At 37.0% G+C, this 18,543-nt stretch overlaps 1 protein-coding gene across 1 annotated transcript; it reads right to left on the bottom strand.

Moving 5' to 3' along the window:
• Positions 1–4,525: 4,525 nt before the first annotated feature.
• Positions 4,526–17,093, bottom strand: LOC134740929 (uncharacterized). The gene is made up of 5 exons (XM_063673585.1): positions 16,102–17,093; positions 14,129–14,436; positions 7,438–7,588; positions 5,639–5,829; positions 4,526–4,616 (listed from the first exon to the last, which is right to left on the bottom strand). The coding sequence occupies exons 1-5, from the start codon at positions 17,029–17,031 to the stop codon at positions 4,526–4,528; spliced, it is 1,671 nt and encodes a 556-aa protein (XP_063529655.1). The 5' UTR covers positions 17,032–17,093.
• Positions 17,094–18,543: the final 1,450 nt, after the last annotated feature.

Below are 18,543 nucleotides of genomic sequence, written 5' to 3'. Positions count from 1 at the left end.
AATACATTTTTTTTTGCTAACTAGTAGACTGCTGAGTTCTTGATAGTTTTTTCTTAGGGATATAACTGTAGTTTGTTAGCCGTAATCAGGAAATGGGGTGTTATAATAGACTAATACTTCAAAGTTCGAATGTGTTTTGTAAGTATATTCTGTAGTTTGTAGCTGGACGGACCAAAATATGTAGGGATAGGAAAAAACCGGCCAAGTGCGAGTCGGACTCGCGTTCCAAGGGTTCCGTACATAACACAGTTTAAACAATGTATTTTTCATGTGAAACGTGAAAAAGGTTATTTTTATGGTTTTCCAATATATTATAATACACACATATTTTAACATCTGTTAGACGCAGAATTGTAATAAAAAAGGTAAAAAATAATTTATGAACATAACTAATAACAATACAAAATGGAGACTACTCGTGTAGTAGGTAGTTACTCATTCAATTCACGTTCATTAAGATCTTAGTGACTAATACCGTATTTATATTTACGTCACAAAAATACATTTAATTAAGGCGAATGGCCAGTCGGTCCAATTAGTCGTGTGTTGTTAATTAGAATCCCCTTATGTTTTATCTGTTTAGTTTGGGTCCTTGTCAGCTAATGCTAATGACCGAGAATCCCTAAGTTTCACCTATAAGTAAAAGGTGTGTAAAATGGGATCTTAATAGGCCATTCTACGCAATTTATATATATATATATATATGTGGCGGTAAAACCCGTTTTTAGTGAAAATGCGATTTCCCTAGTTAAAGTAATTTTCCGTATCGCGTCAGAGAAAGCGCGTTTTCATTAGTACTACATAGTTTTCACCAAGGCCTTACGAAAAACTAGTTTAATCTGGGATTTTTCAGACAAAACTAGTTTTCTTAGTTTCTCGGTGAAAACTAAACAACATGATCATTCATAAATATTTAATAAAAATATAAAATCAATGAATTTTATCTCCCTTCCTCAAACTTATACCCTATACCCTATACCTACACGACAGGTAAACAATGCATTCACTCGTTGATTAGATCGCTAGTTCTACACTGTATAGTTCGGGATTTTCGGGAACAAATACAAGCGCTGCTACGCCGTAGCTACGTCTACGAGCCGTAACCATCTACGGCCAGCGTACTGAATAGTGAATTTTATTGCATTATAAAACTTGAGCTGTACGTGTATTCCTATTGGTGTGGGTAACTTGTATTTTTGGGCGAACCATTTAAACGTGATCTTGAGATCAGTAACAATTTTGCGTATTCAAAGAGAGTGCTTATACTGGTCAGTATGAGCTCGCGTCTCGCCCGGGCTCGCCAAATGATTGGAATGATATCCCCGTAATGAGCCGTTTTATACATATAGTGCGACATAAAATAGTAGAAATTAAATGAAATGGAACTAATAAAATTCCATACTAAATTGTTGCCATTTTAAGCATTTTACGTCAAAAATGTGACAGTTACATAGGAAGTGGCGCCCTCAATATTATAGTTTTCTACAATTTCTTGTCGGACTATATGTGAACGCATTTTTCTAAGGATTCTGGAATGCCGACGAGGTTTTGTTCGCAGTAATATAAAAAATTAAACAGTGCAAAGAAACTTGTCTTTTTTAACGTTTTTATTAAACGTGTTTTTCGATTTCTTGATGCTATAATTTACGATTTTTCCTACTCCGAACCATGAGTAGGAAATTTTATTTGATGTTGTTCAAGGACCGAAGGAATCACCGTTATTCAATATTTTTTGAATCAATTAATTTTACCTTCCAATAAAAAAATACAAGGTACATTAAACATTATAAAATCACCGTTTTACGAGGACCTACTTCGATGTAAACACGTTTTATATTTCCCGCTTTCCAAATTTTGCTTGCAATTTGTTCCGCACCGCCGGACGTCAAGAGATGTATGAATGCGAGGTATCCTCGCGTTGCATGTGACCCTCCGCACAACGACGTATAATACACCCAGTTGGTGTATTTCAAAGACCTTTTACTGCACAGTACTTTCCACGGATCGTAGATTGAACTAGAAGCCGCAAGTTCCCTTAATGTGATGAAAAGTGTGTCAGTTTTGATGACTAATCCGTGAAACCGTAAAGGTGACATTTCTTCATACAAAAGTGTGTTTTTGATTGAAGAAATGTCACTTTTGACACTGACAGATAATATCAGTTTCTCAAATAACTAAGGCGCAACGTGGCAATTTATATTATATCAACACACATCTAATAGTGGCTTCGTCTTGCGTTGTGTGGTTGCGCGACTTACGTTTACCATATTAAACAGGGGCTAAATTGTAGTTTTTATATTAAATTTTTATACGGTTTAATCAAGGGCAAATGCCATGAAAAAAATATAACGGAAATAAAATTATATTTGGAAGGGCGGACTCCAGCATCTGGGCATTTTCACTTAAAACCACCATTTACTTTTTTTCGAGAATCCATCAACTTTTGGGTTATTTCTACTCAGAATCACTAGGGCGGCTATCGATTAAAAAAAATCTCCAAAACAATTTCAGTTTTGTAACGCATTTTCATATACATTTTGTATGGACCGTTACAAAATTGACATCCAAAATTTGTATGAAAAAATGTTGACAATTTTTTTCTTTGTCTCATTCATTAATACTCGTGATTCTAAGTCTAAATAACCCAAAAGTTGATGGTTTTCCGAAAAAAAAAAGTAAATGGTACCACTTTTTTTTAAACCCCCCCATCTACAAAAAAACACGTGAAGTATGAATAAATGCTGCGTTCAGTTGAAAACATGGTCTGTGGTACTTTCCCTCGGATGCCGACGTCCAAAGGAAATGTAATAATGGGGAATGCTCGGGCACGCGCTGCGTTTTATGAGGCATATAACATCGAAAATGTGTCATTCCGTGCTCTCGGAGATATTGAGAATTTCGCTACATACCTGTCTGCTGAAAGGCTTCTACAAGTTGCGGCAGTTCGAATAATCTGGAAATTTGATGGTGATGGTGGTGGTGGTGGGGTGGATGGCAACATTTTTGTAATAAATTCTTTCAAAATATAACAACCAATACAATACAATATATTGTATTATATAATTATATATAATACATTATACTGTATTATATATTATTCAATCAATGCCGTATACAGATGCAGTGCATAAAAAAGTAAAGTAAAAAGTAAAAATCATTTATCGTACACAAGGATTTAGGAAGAAACAAAAATTATCTGGTCTTAAAACTAAGAGACAATTATGTACATATATGCATTAGCAATGACGGTTGTACCGGTTCCTACAGTCTACACTAGGCGTAGCCTGTCAAGTAGGTAAGCAATTCAGACACGAATTGTCAGTGACATGATTTGTGCGAAATTATGATTTAAAGTTATAGAGCGAAGATATGTATTTAGGGTACGTATTATTGTCAACCCTTATTTTCAATGAACTGTAACATTGATAACGGGGTTTGTTCTTAAAACTTCTTAGCCAAGTAAATAATGAATCTGCGAACCTTACGCCATACCGTCAACTGCGGTGAATAGGGATGGCTGGGGTGAATAGTTAAAATGTAATTTATTCGACAATTCCTTAATAATTACCCACACAAAGTGTATCATACAAAATCTACTATTATTTTCAATCGAATGATACAATTTGTGTGGGTATTATTTAAGAAATTGTCAGGTAAACCCCATTTAAAGTATTATCCTTATTCACCCCAGCCATCCGTATTCACCCCAGTTGACGGTATTTCATTCAAATATGGAACGTCTATCAATACACATTACTCACACAAACAAAAGGGGCTTTAGCTAATTTTTTACCATACACATGATTATGGTATTGTATAAATGAAATATTATGTAAGTCTTGATGCAGAATCTCGGCTCTACTCGTCATACATGTATGCATAATATAAGATGACCGAAAATGAGTTTATATGTAGTTGGATGTTGGAGTAATAATCTTTCAGATATAAGTTAATAAGGAGAACGGATTCTGTTCATTTCCTTTAATATAAGGCGCTTGGCGCGTGCCGTGGCGGCAGGGTGCGGGTTTAGGGTAGTTTTCCCATCGATGAACGTTTGCCTCAGATAACCAGTAAAAGTGAGACCTTGAGATCCATAACAACTATGTGTGATCGGAGGTCATGCATACACTGGTTTTGTGATGTGCTCGGTAAGCGTCTTGAAGCTCTACTTACTTAAACATTACCGTAATTATGTTTACACTGAGCGCGGCGCGCGCGCCGGATAACGGCCGTGACTTAGCCGATATTAAATCCCCCTTAGGGACTTCAGCTATAAAACCAAACGAAGGTTCAATAAAAAATCAAATTAAACCCGATTTTGTATCATAACCCAATAAAAACACCCGCACAAAAACTCCACAAGGAGACTAATAGAGCCATAATCTCCTGCTGAATATAGTAAACGAATCGAATCGAATGATCCCCTCGGTCGGAGATTACATCAAAGCGGTCTCACCTAGCGTGGTCTCGAACAAAAAACTTGTTCGGGGCTTGAGGGCAGGCTGTGCTGCCATCTCGCGCGTTGCTAGGAGACGCGCCGATCAATACAGCCTCCGCCGGGCCGCCTAATTACCCCGTCCCCCGCGTCGCCGCCCGCCCGCTCTCCGCCCTGCCACCTCGCAGATTTAAATATCGAATGATAGAATTCACATTCAAATGTTTTTCACTTCTTTGTTTGAATATTTATTCTGATGATAGCCTTTGTTATTTGAGTGGCCGCGTCAACCTTTTTGTTCCATTGTTCGCGACGTTATCATGCCGTGGTAAACATTGGAAATGGGTTTATTGCTGAAATTATGATATTAGGTTTTAATGAGGTTTTATAAAAAAAATAGTTTGCCAATAGAATTAATGGCAATGCGAGTAATTACAGATTGTATCTTAATTCAGTTAATAATAATTTCACATTTGAACTATTTTTAGTTTTAGATCTTAATTTGGATTGGGATGAGAAAAAGGTACCTATTTGATTTTATATATACATCAGACATTTTAAACGAAGTAAGTATGAAGGTATATGTGTGTAAACATATAATATCAAATGTGACTTTTTGAAAATATATATCTCTAACCTTAAGATCAATAATTAATCAATGCCTACTGAAATAACACCGTAACACTTTTCGTGGGCCTAAATAATCTGGAAAAGGAAGTCGGTTAAAAAATAAAATCCCCCGTCAAAATTATAACAGGATTATCGTCATGTAGTGAATTCATAGATAGTTATACAATTTTTAATTAAAGCAAGTTTGATTTAAATTAATGGTTACATTTCATGACCATTCTAAAAACGAAAGGGTCCATAACTGTAAAAACTTTACGGACCCTAGAATTAGGTCGTTTTATGAATTTGTCCGCCCGAGGAGTAACTAAAATGAACAGATTTGACTAATTTTGAAAATATAATGATATCCTTCCGGCCGATTACGGCCGTGGCGACCACTTCGACTCTGTTTCGACTTCGACTGGTGTTTGCTGGGCGCTCGAGCGCCCGAAGATGGCTGACGTAGCCGATCGAGGGCACGTGAAGACACCAGCCACGTGGTGGTAGTGAATGGGAGCAGGCTGGTGTGTTTTCAGCTCGTCACGTTTAGCGTCAACTTTACGTTGCTCCTCGAAATCGCGCACTTGCACTTACCTGCGCCACTCAGGACGCTGTGCTGCCAAATCTTCCCACTGAGAGGGATCGATGTTGCATATTTTCATGTGTCGCTTCTGAACATCTTTGTATCGGAGGATTTGCCCCTTACCCTTCTCTAGTTCAGAATAAAAGATGCGCTTCGCCACGATCTCTTCCGCCATACGCGATACGTGACCGCACCGACGAAGCTGCCGACACATTTGATAAGCCTCTATTCCATCGACCTTGGCTCGTCGTAGAACTTCGGTATTTCGCACTCGGTCAGACCATCTGATGTTCATGATCTTACATTTGAGGTGGAACCGGTCTAAGGTACGACAATATAGTTAATCCAGAGGCCGTGAGGTCAAGTCTCACCCAAGGCAGTAATTTTTCCACTTTTAAATTTATTCTAAGCTTAATATAGTTTACTTCCAAAAAGCATTCAGTTTTATAATTAACTAGCTGTTGCCCGCGACTTCGTACGCGTGGATTTGTATGTTGGTATATATGATATATTTTACATGAGCATAGAACATTATGCGGCAAAAGATATCAGTAGGGACGGTTAATCATTTGTTAATAATTATTCAACCCCTTTAAGGGGTGAATTTTTAAAATCGCTGAAATTACTTTTTTTCTATGCTAATACCTAACCTTTATACAAAGATTCCAGTCCCGCACTCAATAAAATGTTTGATCTCCATACAAACTTTCAACCCCTATTTCACCACCTTGGGGGATGAATTTTAAAAAATGCTGAAATAAGTTTTCTTGTTTTTTAATAATATATCTTTTACCCAAGGTTCGAATTCATAGCTTAAAAAAAACTTGAACCCCATACAAACTTTGGACCCTCATTTCATCCCCTTAGGGGATGAATTTTGAAAAACCCCTTCTTAGTGGATACTAACGTCATAAAAGCTATCTATTGTGAAAAATTCAGCTCTCTAGGTCCAACGGTTTGGGCTGGGCGTTGATTTAAGTGAGTCAGTCAGTTAGTCAGGACTTTTACGTTTATATATATAGATAGATAAAAACTTAGTACGTAATTTGCATACTTCAAATTTGTACCTGACAAGTATTTTCAGAAAAAAACATTACTTATCGTTTAATTTTGTTTTAGGAACTATCAGTACAGAACCCGCCTTATCTATATTCGTAACAGAATGAAGTTGAAAATTAGGTAAAGAGATATTTCAAGCATGTCACAACCTCGTATCCTTAGTACTGTCGTATACGTAGTATCATAGACAATCCGACCATCTCTTATACTTTTTGATCGTGTCTTCCTCGTACATATATGTATCGTCAATCGTAGTTAATGTTGAATAAAAATTCAATTGAAATCTTTAAAGTTCGAGTAAGTATATATGTCTCTCATGTGAGTCTACAGAAAGTATGCAGCAGGGAAAATAGGAACATACACAGATTTTCAATCTATCTCTATAATTCAAGCACAGATACTGAATTTTAGTGCCTTTTTAGTATTTACAGGTAACACACAAGTAAGTAGTAAGTTATAAAGTAACAGATTATTTTATAATAATGCAAGAAAAATATTATCAAGATAAATGACTTGTTGTATGTCATGATTTTAGTTAGTAGATTTAACATAGCATTCCGAATAACAGATGTGATCAATTATCACCATCACCCGAACCAGCAAAAAGCGTTCCCTGCCACCTCATATTAAAATTCACGAAACAAAAGTATACCAGGCAGCTCGCATGGCTCCAAGCTGCTTAACAGGCAAAGTTATTTTCGATAGCATTAAAAGTCTCGAAAGAACTTTGGAACAGGTGAATTCCCTATACTCGTAGCAGGTGCGGATAATGTATGCCGCATATCGCCGTCGTCTTGAAATATTGGAATATGATATCGCTGCGCTGCGACCTAGTGCTTTCATTCAATTTGCCTGGGGCTTCGCTTTGAGGTTTACCTTGCAGGAATTGTGCTTTTCCGGGTCTAGAGAATACACAGACGCAAGTTTATACACAGATTATACACATATTCAATTTATGTAGCAACATTTTTAACGTTTTGTTGTCATTTAGGTCCTCTCTATTTTTTTATTTAATAATGGTTGGTAGTTTTCCACTAAGAACAGTTGTTACAATGTAAACGGGTCATCAAACTTGAACACATTTTAGTTACAAAGTAGAAAAACAAAATTACCTACTTACGTTGGTTTTTTGTCAGCTTACTATAACTCTATCAACTACAATTTGACATAGCTTTAAGAAACGAAATTATTAAACCAAGAATTTATTTGTCAGTTATTGTGCAGATTTGCTGATCTCGTTAGTGCGTAAATGATCGCTAACTCCAATAATTTACTCCTTTGTCAGGCCTTAATATCCAGACAATATAGTAATCTCGACACAATCAACGAATTTGCATCGCAAGTTCAAGTAGGCACGTTAACTGACTATATAATCATATACACCACCATCCCTTACAGGTGTGTTAACACGGAAAACCGACCTTATTTCAAAGTGTTAAGAATCATTTTTGGGTCGTCGGGCCCTTACAGAGCCCTTTGAGAGTGAACCAGCCCGTGACGTCAGTGGATCGACCGGGTCCAGATTGTATAAGCCACTGACTCATTAAATAAAACCGGAGGCATTAACTCGTTTTATTGCGTTATTTGTTTGTGTCAAAGTTGTATTTATTGTTAAGTATGTATGATATTTTATGTTTACTGTTTACTATACCAAATTTAAAAAGCGTTTATTTCGTTAGCGTGTTTAAAAGAGAAAATATGTATGTAAGGGGAAATTTTCAATTACTTACTCAAAAATTGTTCTGTGAATATATACCTACTTACGATTCCGATTTTTTTTAATTATTTGATAGTTACCCCCGGAAGGTCGCAATTTTTGTTTGTAGAGTGGCGTAGAGCGTGTATTATATTCCATCCCGCAATTTTACTAGTAATGTATTAGTGATGGAATTCTTCAGATAGCTTAAGTACATTGATTCTGGAAAAATTATAATAAATTGAATCATATTATCCAAAAGTCAGTTTAATTATTGAATATATTATTGTAATCATGCGGCAAATTCCTCAAATATCCTGTTTGATTCTGACTGTTGCGTAATGATATAAAAAATATTTTACTTGCAAGATAGAAATAAAGTAAAATTGTAATGTTCAAATTTAGTTTACACGGTAAGTAGTGTTTAGGTGTCACTATATAATTCAATTCAAAGTAGAGACTAGCGCCAGACTCGGTCTTTCATTTTATCTCATTACTATTAGAGACCACCCAACGCTGAGCTACGAGTAAACCGTTGCATATTTTATAGCCGTTCAACCTACAACCAAATTTGGGTTTCAGGCTTCTAAAATGAAATAACAAAATTCGTTATTATTAGATTAGGCAGTTCAACTCAGTCATTGTGCTAGCATTTTGTGGGCGTCATCGTCGGATAGTTACGTGATCACATGAATACCTACGATTATGTGATGTATGATTAAGTGGACCACAACTTTCTTTCCAACTTCAAAAAATGTGCATGTGCAAAATTCTTAACTAAATAAAAATTCGTGCAATTTTTAACAATATTGAATTTGAAAAAGAAGTCTGTCTGCAAGGCGTGGTAAGCACATGTGTCAATCTCCTTCATACCAATTTCCGAACGTAAAATACATCCTGTGCAAGAGTTAATATCATTCATTATGAATCGAAAATTCCGAATGACCAGGTTTATTTTATTGCACAACATATACTATGTAGGATATACCCTATGGAGAGTTGGAGAGAAGCACCACACATAAAACCGTGTAACGATCGCCATTCTGCAATCGAAGGCCGGCCGTTCTCCAATACCGTAATGAATAAAGTTACCTACTATTGTAAAAAGTCCGATGAGAACATTTTATGACGGGAATCAATTGCGTAAACAATCAAACAAATGCTTGCGTTGGCGGCAATCGTAACTAAAATTAGTAGATTACTAATCACAAGTGTTTGAGCCCAATTTGACTCGAGAACGTGAAGGAAGGTTTTGTAATGTAACAAAATCGAAGCTATAATAATATATATCATATCTACCAGTATCATACAGTTAGCTTAATTTGTGAGAATTCGTGACGTCACGACCGAACTACCAGATTTCCAATTACAGTTGTCAATGTCATCTTACAGTTTTTCTGAAAAAATTGTTGTCTTGATATAACCATCTATTTTAAAAGCAGAGCTATGGTAGCCATAAATAAAAAAAAAAACACCTTTTATTTCGAGTCCAAGTTAATTACATTAAATAAGTCAGTTTTATTACAGCAAAGCATTTATATAATTTATTTAAATATGTATTTTTAGTATGTCAATTTAAATAAGTCATTTTTTCACATATTAAGTAATTTGATATTTTAATATATGTATAACAAAATATTAAGTTGTTGCAGACAAGAATCCCTCATCGGGTGAAGGCCTCCTCCAAGGTCTTCCATATATCTCTATTTGCAGCAATATATCTCCAGTTTGCACCGACTGTTTTATTTATGTCATCAGTCCTATTTGGTTTTCCGGAGCGTCGTTTGACTGCAGGTCCTTTCCAGGTGGTAGCTTGCAAGGTTCCTGCGCGAGTCAGACAGTCTGGCAACATGTCCTGCCCATCTCCATTTTTGTCTTTTGCGTAGCGTGGTAGCCATATACGTCCAAAACTTTTTCACCAATAAATGTATTTTTTTCTATCCCTCCCAAATTCGTTAATTTTCGTCAAAACATTAACACGAAAAGAATTTCAGGCTTTCCCATTCTGTAAAGGCAGACAATATGGGCGAAAAAATTTAAAGCGATCTAAATTCGGTTAAAGCATTGTCATGCAAAACGCGGCGCGGCAGAGGCAGCGGGCGCGGGCGTCAAACGCAGATACAGACAGCTAAAACGTGCCTTTCTGCTCTCCGTACCTTGGGAAAACACCTAAGCTCGATTCAGACTCACGATTTTTGTAAATATAAGTATTTAAGAGAAAAAATAATAACACAAAACATGCTCCAAAGTTAGCGCTCGTAAAACGCATGTATAACTTTTCGTAAGTTTACGTACTGTAAAATGACATTTAATTCAGTGAATTAAAAAAAAGCAGTAATATAATTTATATATTAGGTACAGGTAATTTATATACAGGTTTAAAGCGCTGAAGGTACCTCCAGATATTTTTACAAATTTCGACTTGTGAATGACCAATCGTTAAAATACAAGTCAAGAAAATACTGATGTATGTTAACCCTATGTATACACACCAGGGTCCTTTCGTAGTCTAAATGTGCAATAATAGTCCTTATTACATGCATATAACGTCTAATTCAGCTTTCTTGTCATGCACAGCGATTCTCCACTGTATATCACCTCCTAACTCCTTTTATTTTCGCATCATGGACTTACTCATATTAATGCTTTTATTGCTACGAAGTTATTGCTAAATTGCTTGAATAACTTGGGAGTGGTTTCATAACATGATCATTCATATTTCAACAACCTTTGTAGTTTTTTTACTATACTGTACACTCTAGGTAGGTAGGTAGATAAGTACATGAAAACTGAAATATCGATGAATTTTAATATACTTAAGGAGAACTTCGTCTCGTTTCTTCGTTTTCTCGACTTATGGCTTTAAGACCGCAGTTTGCAGCTTTCCATTGTTTTCTTACTTCATCCTTGTTTTGTACAAAGTTTATTGTTCAAGTTTGTTCGAGTTTATTGATCAGAATTTTCATCTCGATTCTCGGTACTGTTAGTACATAACCTTTAACACAATCAAAGCTGTCAGAAGCAGCGCCAGCCGTGTGATTCTGATTGCCTAGCGAAAGGTGAGGGAAAAGCTTGGGAAAATGATTGAAGTTGCGACCTCGAGGACCATAACACAATATGCGTACGGTCAATGTGGTGAAGACCGACATATAAAATGTTTGGTTCTGAAAACCGTTAATAGATCAAGAACTCTCGTATTTGTATACGTACCTACTTCGCTCAGACACAGAAAGGTCCTTCGCTCCTTCTGCTCTACCGACCTTCTGAGTGGAGTTGTGTTCAAACACAAAAGTTATAAAAGCGATGAAGAGTTTAGAGTTTATTGTAAGAGAAAATCTTGCTCATGGCTACTAGCATGTCGTTGGTCGACGCCGGTTGGACATCTGTCTCAAGTTAGCTATACATAAGCTACGTTACATTTGTGACTGGCCTGTCTACATGCCCCTACTAAGCGTTCGCATCGCCCATGCTCGGCACACAATTGGAACATTACCGTTGACCGCGCTACGCCAGGAGGGCCGGATGCAGTTTTATGTCCGCTCCGACACCCTCTATTTTATCTTAACTACTTTTATGACGACGTACCTACTACTATATTTACTTCGGCTATGAAATAATGCTACTAGAAAAAGTTCATAGATGCGTAAATAGTCAGCACTCAATGAAATAGTACATTTCACTGCTGTAAAAGTATAAGGAACTCTTCAATTAAACGACAAGATCGAGCAATGACTGAATGTTTATTTTAGACGCAGGTAGACCTTACAAAAAGCCAATGCGCTGCATACCCACATACATAATATGACATCTTCCCTTTTTCAAAAACAAAAAAAAGAGAAAAAAATTATTCTAGTCTCATGCACATGCATTTTTTTTTTTTGCATTTTAGATTTCGTATCAATATATTAACGACTTCTGAAATAAATTTAATTATTTTACAGTGTCTGTCAATAATAATAATATTAGTAATTGTACAATTTTAGTATTATTTAAAATATATAATCAGAATAAGGGCATGTTAGGTTACAAACTTATCTTTTATTTTATTCTTTCAAATGGAAAGACAGACACCTATTTTGCGACACAATACAATAAATCTCAATCAATTTCCTCATCATTCATTCATGTCTGCATTAATGACACAAAAAATATGTCACTATTTAGTATTCAAAATATACAATAATGAACTACTCTCTATAATTATTTTATGTTATCATTATCTACAGAAAAACTATGTTGCAAATTTAACATTATTAAGGATTCGTTTTTGTTTTTACGTAACAGGTCATTTGAAACTCGACTAAATTGGTAATCAAAAAGGTTTACATTGCTGTGACATCCATATTGACATGTGTACTTACTAAATCATCAATAGGTATATACATATAGAATAGAATTGCAGTTTTTGTTTACTACATGGTAATTAAGCTTTAGCTATAGACTAATTTCATGTTACGACCAATAAGTCATTCACATTCATGCATAATTTGTTTTGTGTAATAATAACATAGTATATTATATTTTGATTATTTTTGTACATAGAAGTTGTTTGGGATGCGTTTCCCGTCCTCCGTGGAGCATTGACATGTGTTGTTAGATCCAGTTACCCCATCTATCTGGAGCCCTCACTATCCTGCCGGAACGAGTAACAATATTATTACCATTGGTTGATACCGTGTTGTTTGCAGAGCGCGGGGTGGTGTCTACAGCGCTTGATAACGGGGCCGGCATTACGTCATCTAAATCAAAGAATAAGTCCATATCAGGCGAGTCATTTCTGTGCGGCGAGTCGCTTATAATATGCCTACGATTTCTTATTATTTCGTTACCGTTTACTAACTTAATTTTATAACTGCGTGGGCCTAAAACTTTAGATATGGTTCCAGATGACCAACCTTTTTTATTTGGATCCAATAAAACTTTAACTTTATCCGCTACTGATAAAATAGGTAAGTTTTTCGCGTTACGATCGTAATAATTTTTCTGTATGTGCTTTTTATAAAGTAACTTATCTTTTACGTGATATTGAATTTTTGGTTTTAAGAGCTTTGGACACATGGGAATTATACTTCTCATTTTTCTACTTTGGAGTAGTTGAGCTGGCGATGCTAAGTCATTGGATAAAGGCGTATTTAAATATTCTAGAAGGCCTAGCCTGTAATCAGTGCGATGTTCACTTGTTTTAATTATAATATTTTTTACAGTTTGAACTGTCCGTTCTATCTGGCCGTTAGACTGTGCATATCTCGGAGACGACATTTTATGAGTGAATTGCCATTCATCAGCAAACTTTTTGAAACTCAAGGACGTGAACTGTGGTCCTCCATCTGACATCACTACGCTAGGTATCCCTTGGCGACAAAAAATATCCTTAAGGGATGATATAACATAATCAGACGTTGTTGACAACAACTTAGTAATTTCTATAAACTTGCTGTGATAGTCGACTAACAATAAATAGTCAACCCCTTGTATCTGAAACAAGTCCACGCCTATTTTCACCCACGGTTCATCTGGAATTTCATGTGGAATCAATTCTTCCTTTTGATTATGTCTTCTATGCGATAAACAAATATTACAATTATTAATTAAATTATCTATCTCATTAGTGATGCATGGCCAAAACATGATTTCTCTCGCTCGTAATTTACATTTTTCCTTGCCCATGTGCCCTATATGTAGTTTTGTTAACATATCCTTTCTTAGGGACCTGGGTATAACTATCCTATCCCCTTTCCAAACTAACCCTTGTGCCACAGTTAACTCATCCCTATACGTCCAATAAGGCCTTAGTACGTCTACTAAATCTTTTCTATCATCCGGCCACCCTTTTAAAATACATTTTCTTAACTGCACAAGTTCGTCGTCAGTGTCAGTTTGTTTTTGTAACGCGACAAACTGGTGGTCGGTGAAGTGGCGGTCGGCGACCACGGCCAGCGCTCGCTCCACAGCGCACACCTCGTCGTGCAGCGCCTCGCGGCCGGCATGCTCGACGCTCGCGCTCGGCTCGTATGCGCGCGACAGCGTGTCTGCTATATACAGATGTTTACCCGGCTTATATACCAATTTGAATGTATAACGCTGCAACCTTAATAACATTCTTTGTAGGCGAGATGGCGAGTCTACTATAGGCTTTTTAATTATACTAATTAATGGTTTGTGATCGGTTTCGATCGTAATATCCGATCTTCCATATATGTACGGATAAAATCGCTCACATGCAAACAAACAAGCATACAACTCCTTTTCAATTTGAGCGTATCGTTGCTCCGTTTTGGTTAACGATTTGGAAGCATAGCATACGGGTAGGTTATGTTGCATGAGACAACAGCCAAGACCGCTTTTACTCGCATCTACTGAAATAGTTATTGGCTGATTCATGCTATAATACTGTAACACTGGTCTTTTCATCAAGCATTCTTTAAGATCATTAAAGCATTTACTCTGAGAGTCATCCCAATGCCATTCAACTTCCTTTTTCAATAACTCTCTTAATGGTTGAGTCTTATCTGATAAGTTGGGTATAAACGTCCCTACGTACGTAATAAGCCCTAAAAATCTTTCAATATCTTTCCTATTTACGGGTGTAGGCATATTTTTTATTGCTGTTATGTGCGAGTCATCCGGACTCAGACCGTCCTTTGTTATGCGATGTCCTAAGTACTTTATCTCTTCCAAGCCAAACCGACATTTATTTCTATTAAGCTTAAGGTTCACTTTCACGCACCTCTCCAACACATTTTTCAACCGCTGGTCATGCTCCTCCTTAGTGCGGCCGTACACCAATAAATCATCTATGTACATACATACCCCTTCAATATCATCAAAATTTTCATATATCTTTTTGTGAAACACTTCGGACGCAGAACAGATTCCATATGGCATTCTTAAAAATTTGTATCTTCCAAACGGCGTATTAAATGTACAATACCTACTGGTATCATCTAGCCGCACCTGCCAGAAACCTGAGCTCGCGTCAAGGGTACTAAAGTACCGTGCCCCTGACAAATTGGACACAATTTCATCGATGGTTGGAAGCCGAAAGTGTTCCCGTTTTATGGCATTATTTAGCTCCTTAGGATCCAAACAAATTCGCAAATCTCCGTTTGATTTTTTAACTACCGTTATACTACTAACCCAGTCCGAAGGTCCCTCAACTTTAGCAATTATATCCTGAGCCTCCATCTCTAACAACTTATTTTTGACCGCATCCTTTATCGCAAATGGTAATTTTCTCGGTGCATGAATTACCGGTACCGCATCTGATTTTAATTGAATTTTATACTCGCCAGGAAGACAACCTATCCCATTAAAAACATCACTGAATTCCTTTATAAAATCTGGAACATTATCATTGGACTGCTCCACAGACATAACTCGCCTAACCAAATTTAACTCTTTACACGCATACCGTCCTAGTATCGGCGCGGAATCTAAATCAACAATTTTAAACTCTAATACATATAAATCATTCTTGTATCTGACCCGTAAGAAAATCTTTCCTATGACGTTAATACCAGCACCCGAGTATTCAGTAAGTCTTGTATTTGTTTTTAACAAATCCTTACTCGAAATACCTGATTTTATCAAATAACTTTTGGGGAGTATGTTAACCTCTGCCCCCGTATCTAATTTAAAACTCACAGGTACATTATTTATTTTTAATTCCGTGTTCCACTCCTCACAACAGTCACAACATTTATTTTTAATATTATTTACCTGGTCCTCAGACTCTTCCACCATGTACACCCTGCACATCCTGGCAAAGTGATTCGGTCTGGAACATTTCATGCAGCTCCTGCCATACGCCGGACAGTCGTATTTTTTGTGAACGCCGCCGCACTGGCCGCACCGTCCTCCGCGATGCGCGTACGGCGCGCGGTGCTGAGCGCCGGCCGGGCCCGCAGCGCCCGACGCGCCCGACGCGCCAGCGCGCCCCGCGCCAGGCACCCATCCGCGCCCGCGCCATCCTCGTCCGGAACTCATACTACGACTCGATTTTGCCTCGACTTTCGCACCTGACCGATTCAACTCGAACACTTCTTTGTTAGCTACCGCACACACTTCGCTACCTTTTAACTCGCTAGTGCACTCTCGTTTAATGTCCTCCGAATACATTTTCGACACGATAGCAGCCCGACATATTTCTAATGCTTTGTTTAGCGTTAGGTCGTCCTCGCGTAGCAACCGCTCCCTAATCGCTGCACTCACGATTCCGCATACGAGTCTATCTTTTATTAATCCGTCGTTTAAGTCACCAAACTCGCATGATTGAGCCAATTTTCTCAATTCAAAGACGTACTGGTCTATGGACTCATGTTCACCTTGTTGACGAGTGAAAAACCGATGACGCTCGACCGTTACATTTTTTTTCGCTTTAAAATGATTGTCGACTTGACCTATTAAGGCCGCTAATGTTGTACTTTTCGTCTTACTTTGTTCTATTATCTCACGGCATTGTTCCCCTACGACGTGTAAAAATATGTTCATTTGTATTTCTTCCGTTTTCTTATTAAGTTCGCATGCCTTAACGTATATTTGAAAACCATTCTTCCACTTCTCCCAAGATTCACACAAACTGCCAAACGCCATATTGGTTACATTTTCCTCAAACTTAAACGGCAACGGGGGAGTGAGAACCGATTCCATCTTGGGTTATTTTTCCGAATTTTCTTACTATCTTAACTTCTTTGTCTTCCGCCTTCTATATAATGCACTTTCTAACACTTTTTATCCCTTTAACCGACTGCGCCATGTAAAAGTATAAGGAACTCTTCAATTAAACGACAAGATCGAGCAATGACTGAATGTTTATTTTAGACGCAGGTAGACCTTACAAAAAGCCAATGCGCTGCATACCCACATACATAATATGACAACTGCAAGTGTGAAAAGTGTGTTATTATTTACGGGTCCCGAGATTGAGCACTACTAAAATTTTAAGCCTGCAGGTGTTTTAATATTGGGAGGCTAATTTCCCTCTCTTGTGTTAAATGTATCATTCTTGTGTTTAATGTTCTATACCATCCATAGTTTAATGCTTGCTCCATTTTTATTCGGTTACACTTTAAAATTATTAATAGAGAAAAAAAAGCTTATATTATATCTGTTTACGACATTTACTTTTGTCTGACAGTAAACAACAGTTGCTAAGTTACAACTGCCAGGGTGATTATTTGCCATTCACAGTACAATAGAATCTAAGTAGCGAATGTTCTTTCACATCTAGAATATCGAATATTCTAGATAAACATAAAGAATAATAATGACAAAAGACTATGAACTCTAACTACTAAAATTAAAGTAGAATTTTACTAACGTACATTATTCTTTATGTATTTTGACTGATTCTATTTGAATTTTAATTTGACAGAAGCCCACCGTATTTAAGGTTAATAAGGTCCTTCAAATTTTGTATGAAATTATAAGCAAATATCAGCCGTAATGAATTAAGTATTACATATTTAAGTATTGTATCCGTGATGTTCAAAAACAGAAAATCGTATGCTTATTTTAGACTATGAACTCGTAAGTACTAGGAAGTAGAATTTTACTAATGCTGTATGCATTACGCGATATGCTAAAGACAGCCCAAAAGATAAAAAGTTTCACTTTAAAAGATGACGTCATAACTCCTTTCCTTTTTTTTGGTGCTACGGGTCAAATTGATTAAAATGGCTTAAAGATCAAACGTACCGATTTTCATGCTTTTAACACAATTTGCAGCGTTTTTTGGCGTACCGCTAGCACTAAAAGTAGTAACTTATTGTAACAAAGTGCCTAGGTGATAAGTTAAACTACTGCGAACTTGAGAGCGACGGTCTCCGTTTGAGCTTAGGCAAACCGGCTGTCTGGCTTTGGTGAGGTTTTGTGAACAATTTCAATAATTAGATACACAGCTTTCTTGCTTTCTTTGTCGATTCAGTTATAGGTTTTTTTTTAAATTTTGGAATCTACAGCTCACATGGTCACTAGTATTGTAACCATATAACTTAGTAACGTGTAGTTCCGAATGTTACTTAGTGACTACTAGATACAAGTATAGCTACTCAGCTCGCTGTAAGAATCCCTCGGCAATCCAATTATATCGACGTTTGCTCTCAAAGGCGCTGAAGGCACCGCTTCCGCGCCGCTGCGTGCCAGCTAACGAGCTCTGTGGCA

This window comes from Cydia strobilella, chromosome 4 (assembly GCF_947568885.1).
Source record: "Cydia strobilella chromosome 4, ilCydStro3.1, whole genome shotgun sequence".
In the NCBI taxonomy this organism is placed as follows: Eukaryota; Metazoa; Arthropoda; class Insecta; order Lepidoptera; family Tortricidae; genus Cydia; species Cydia strobilella.
The sequence above is the reverse complement of the archived record's forward strand: the minus strand, read 5'-3'. Positions and strand labels throughout refer to the sequence as shown.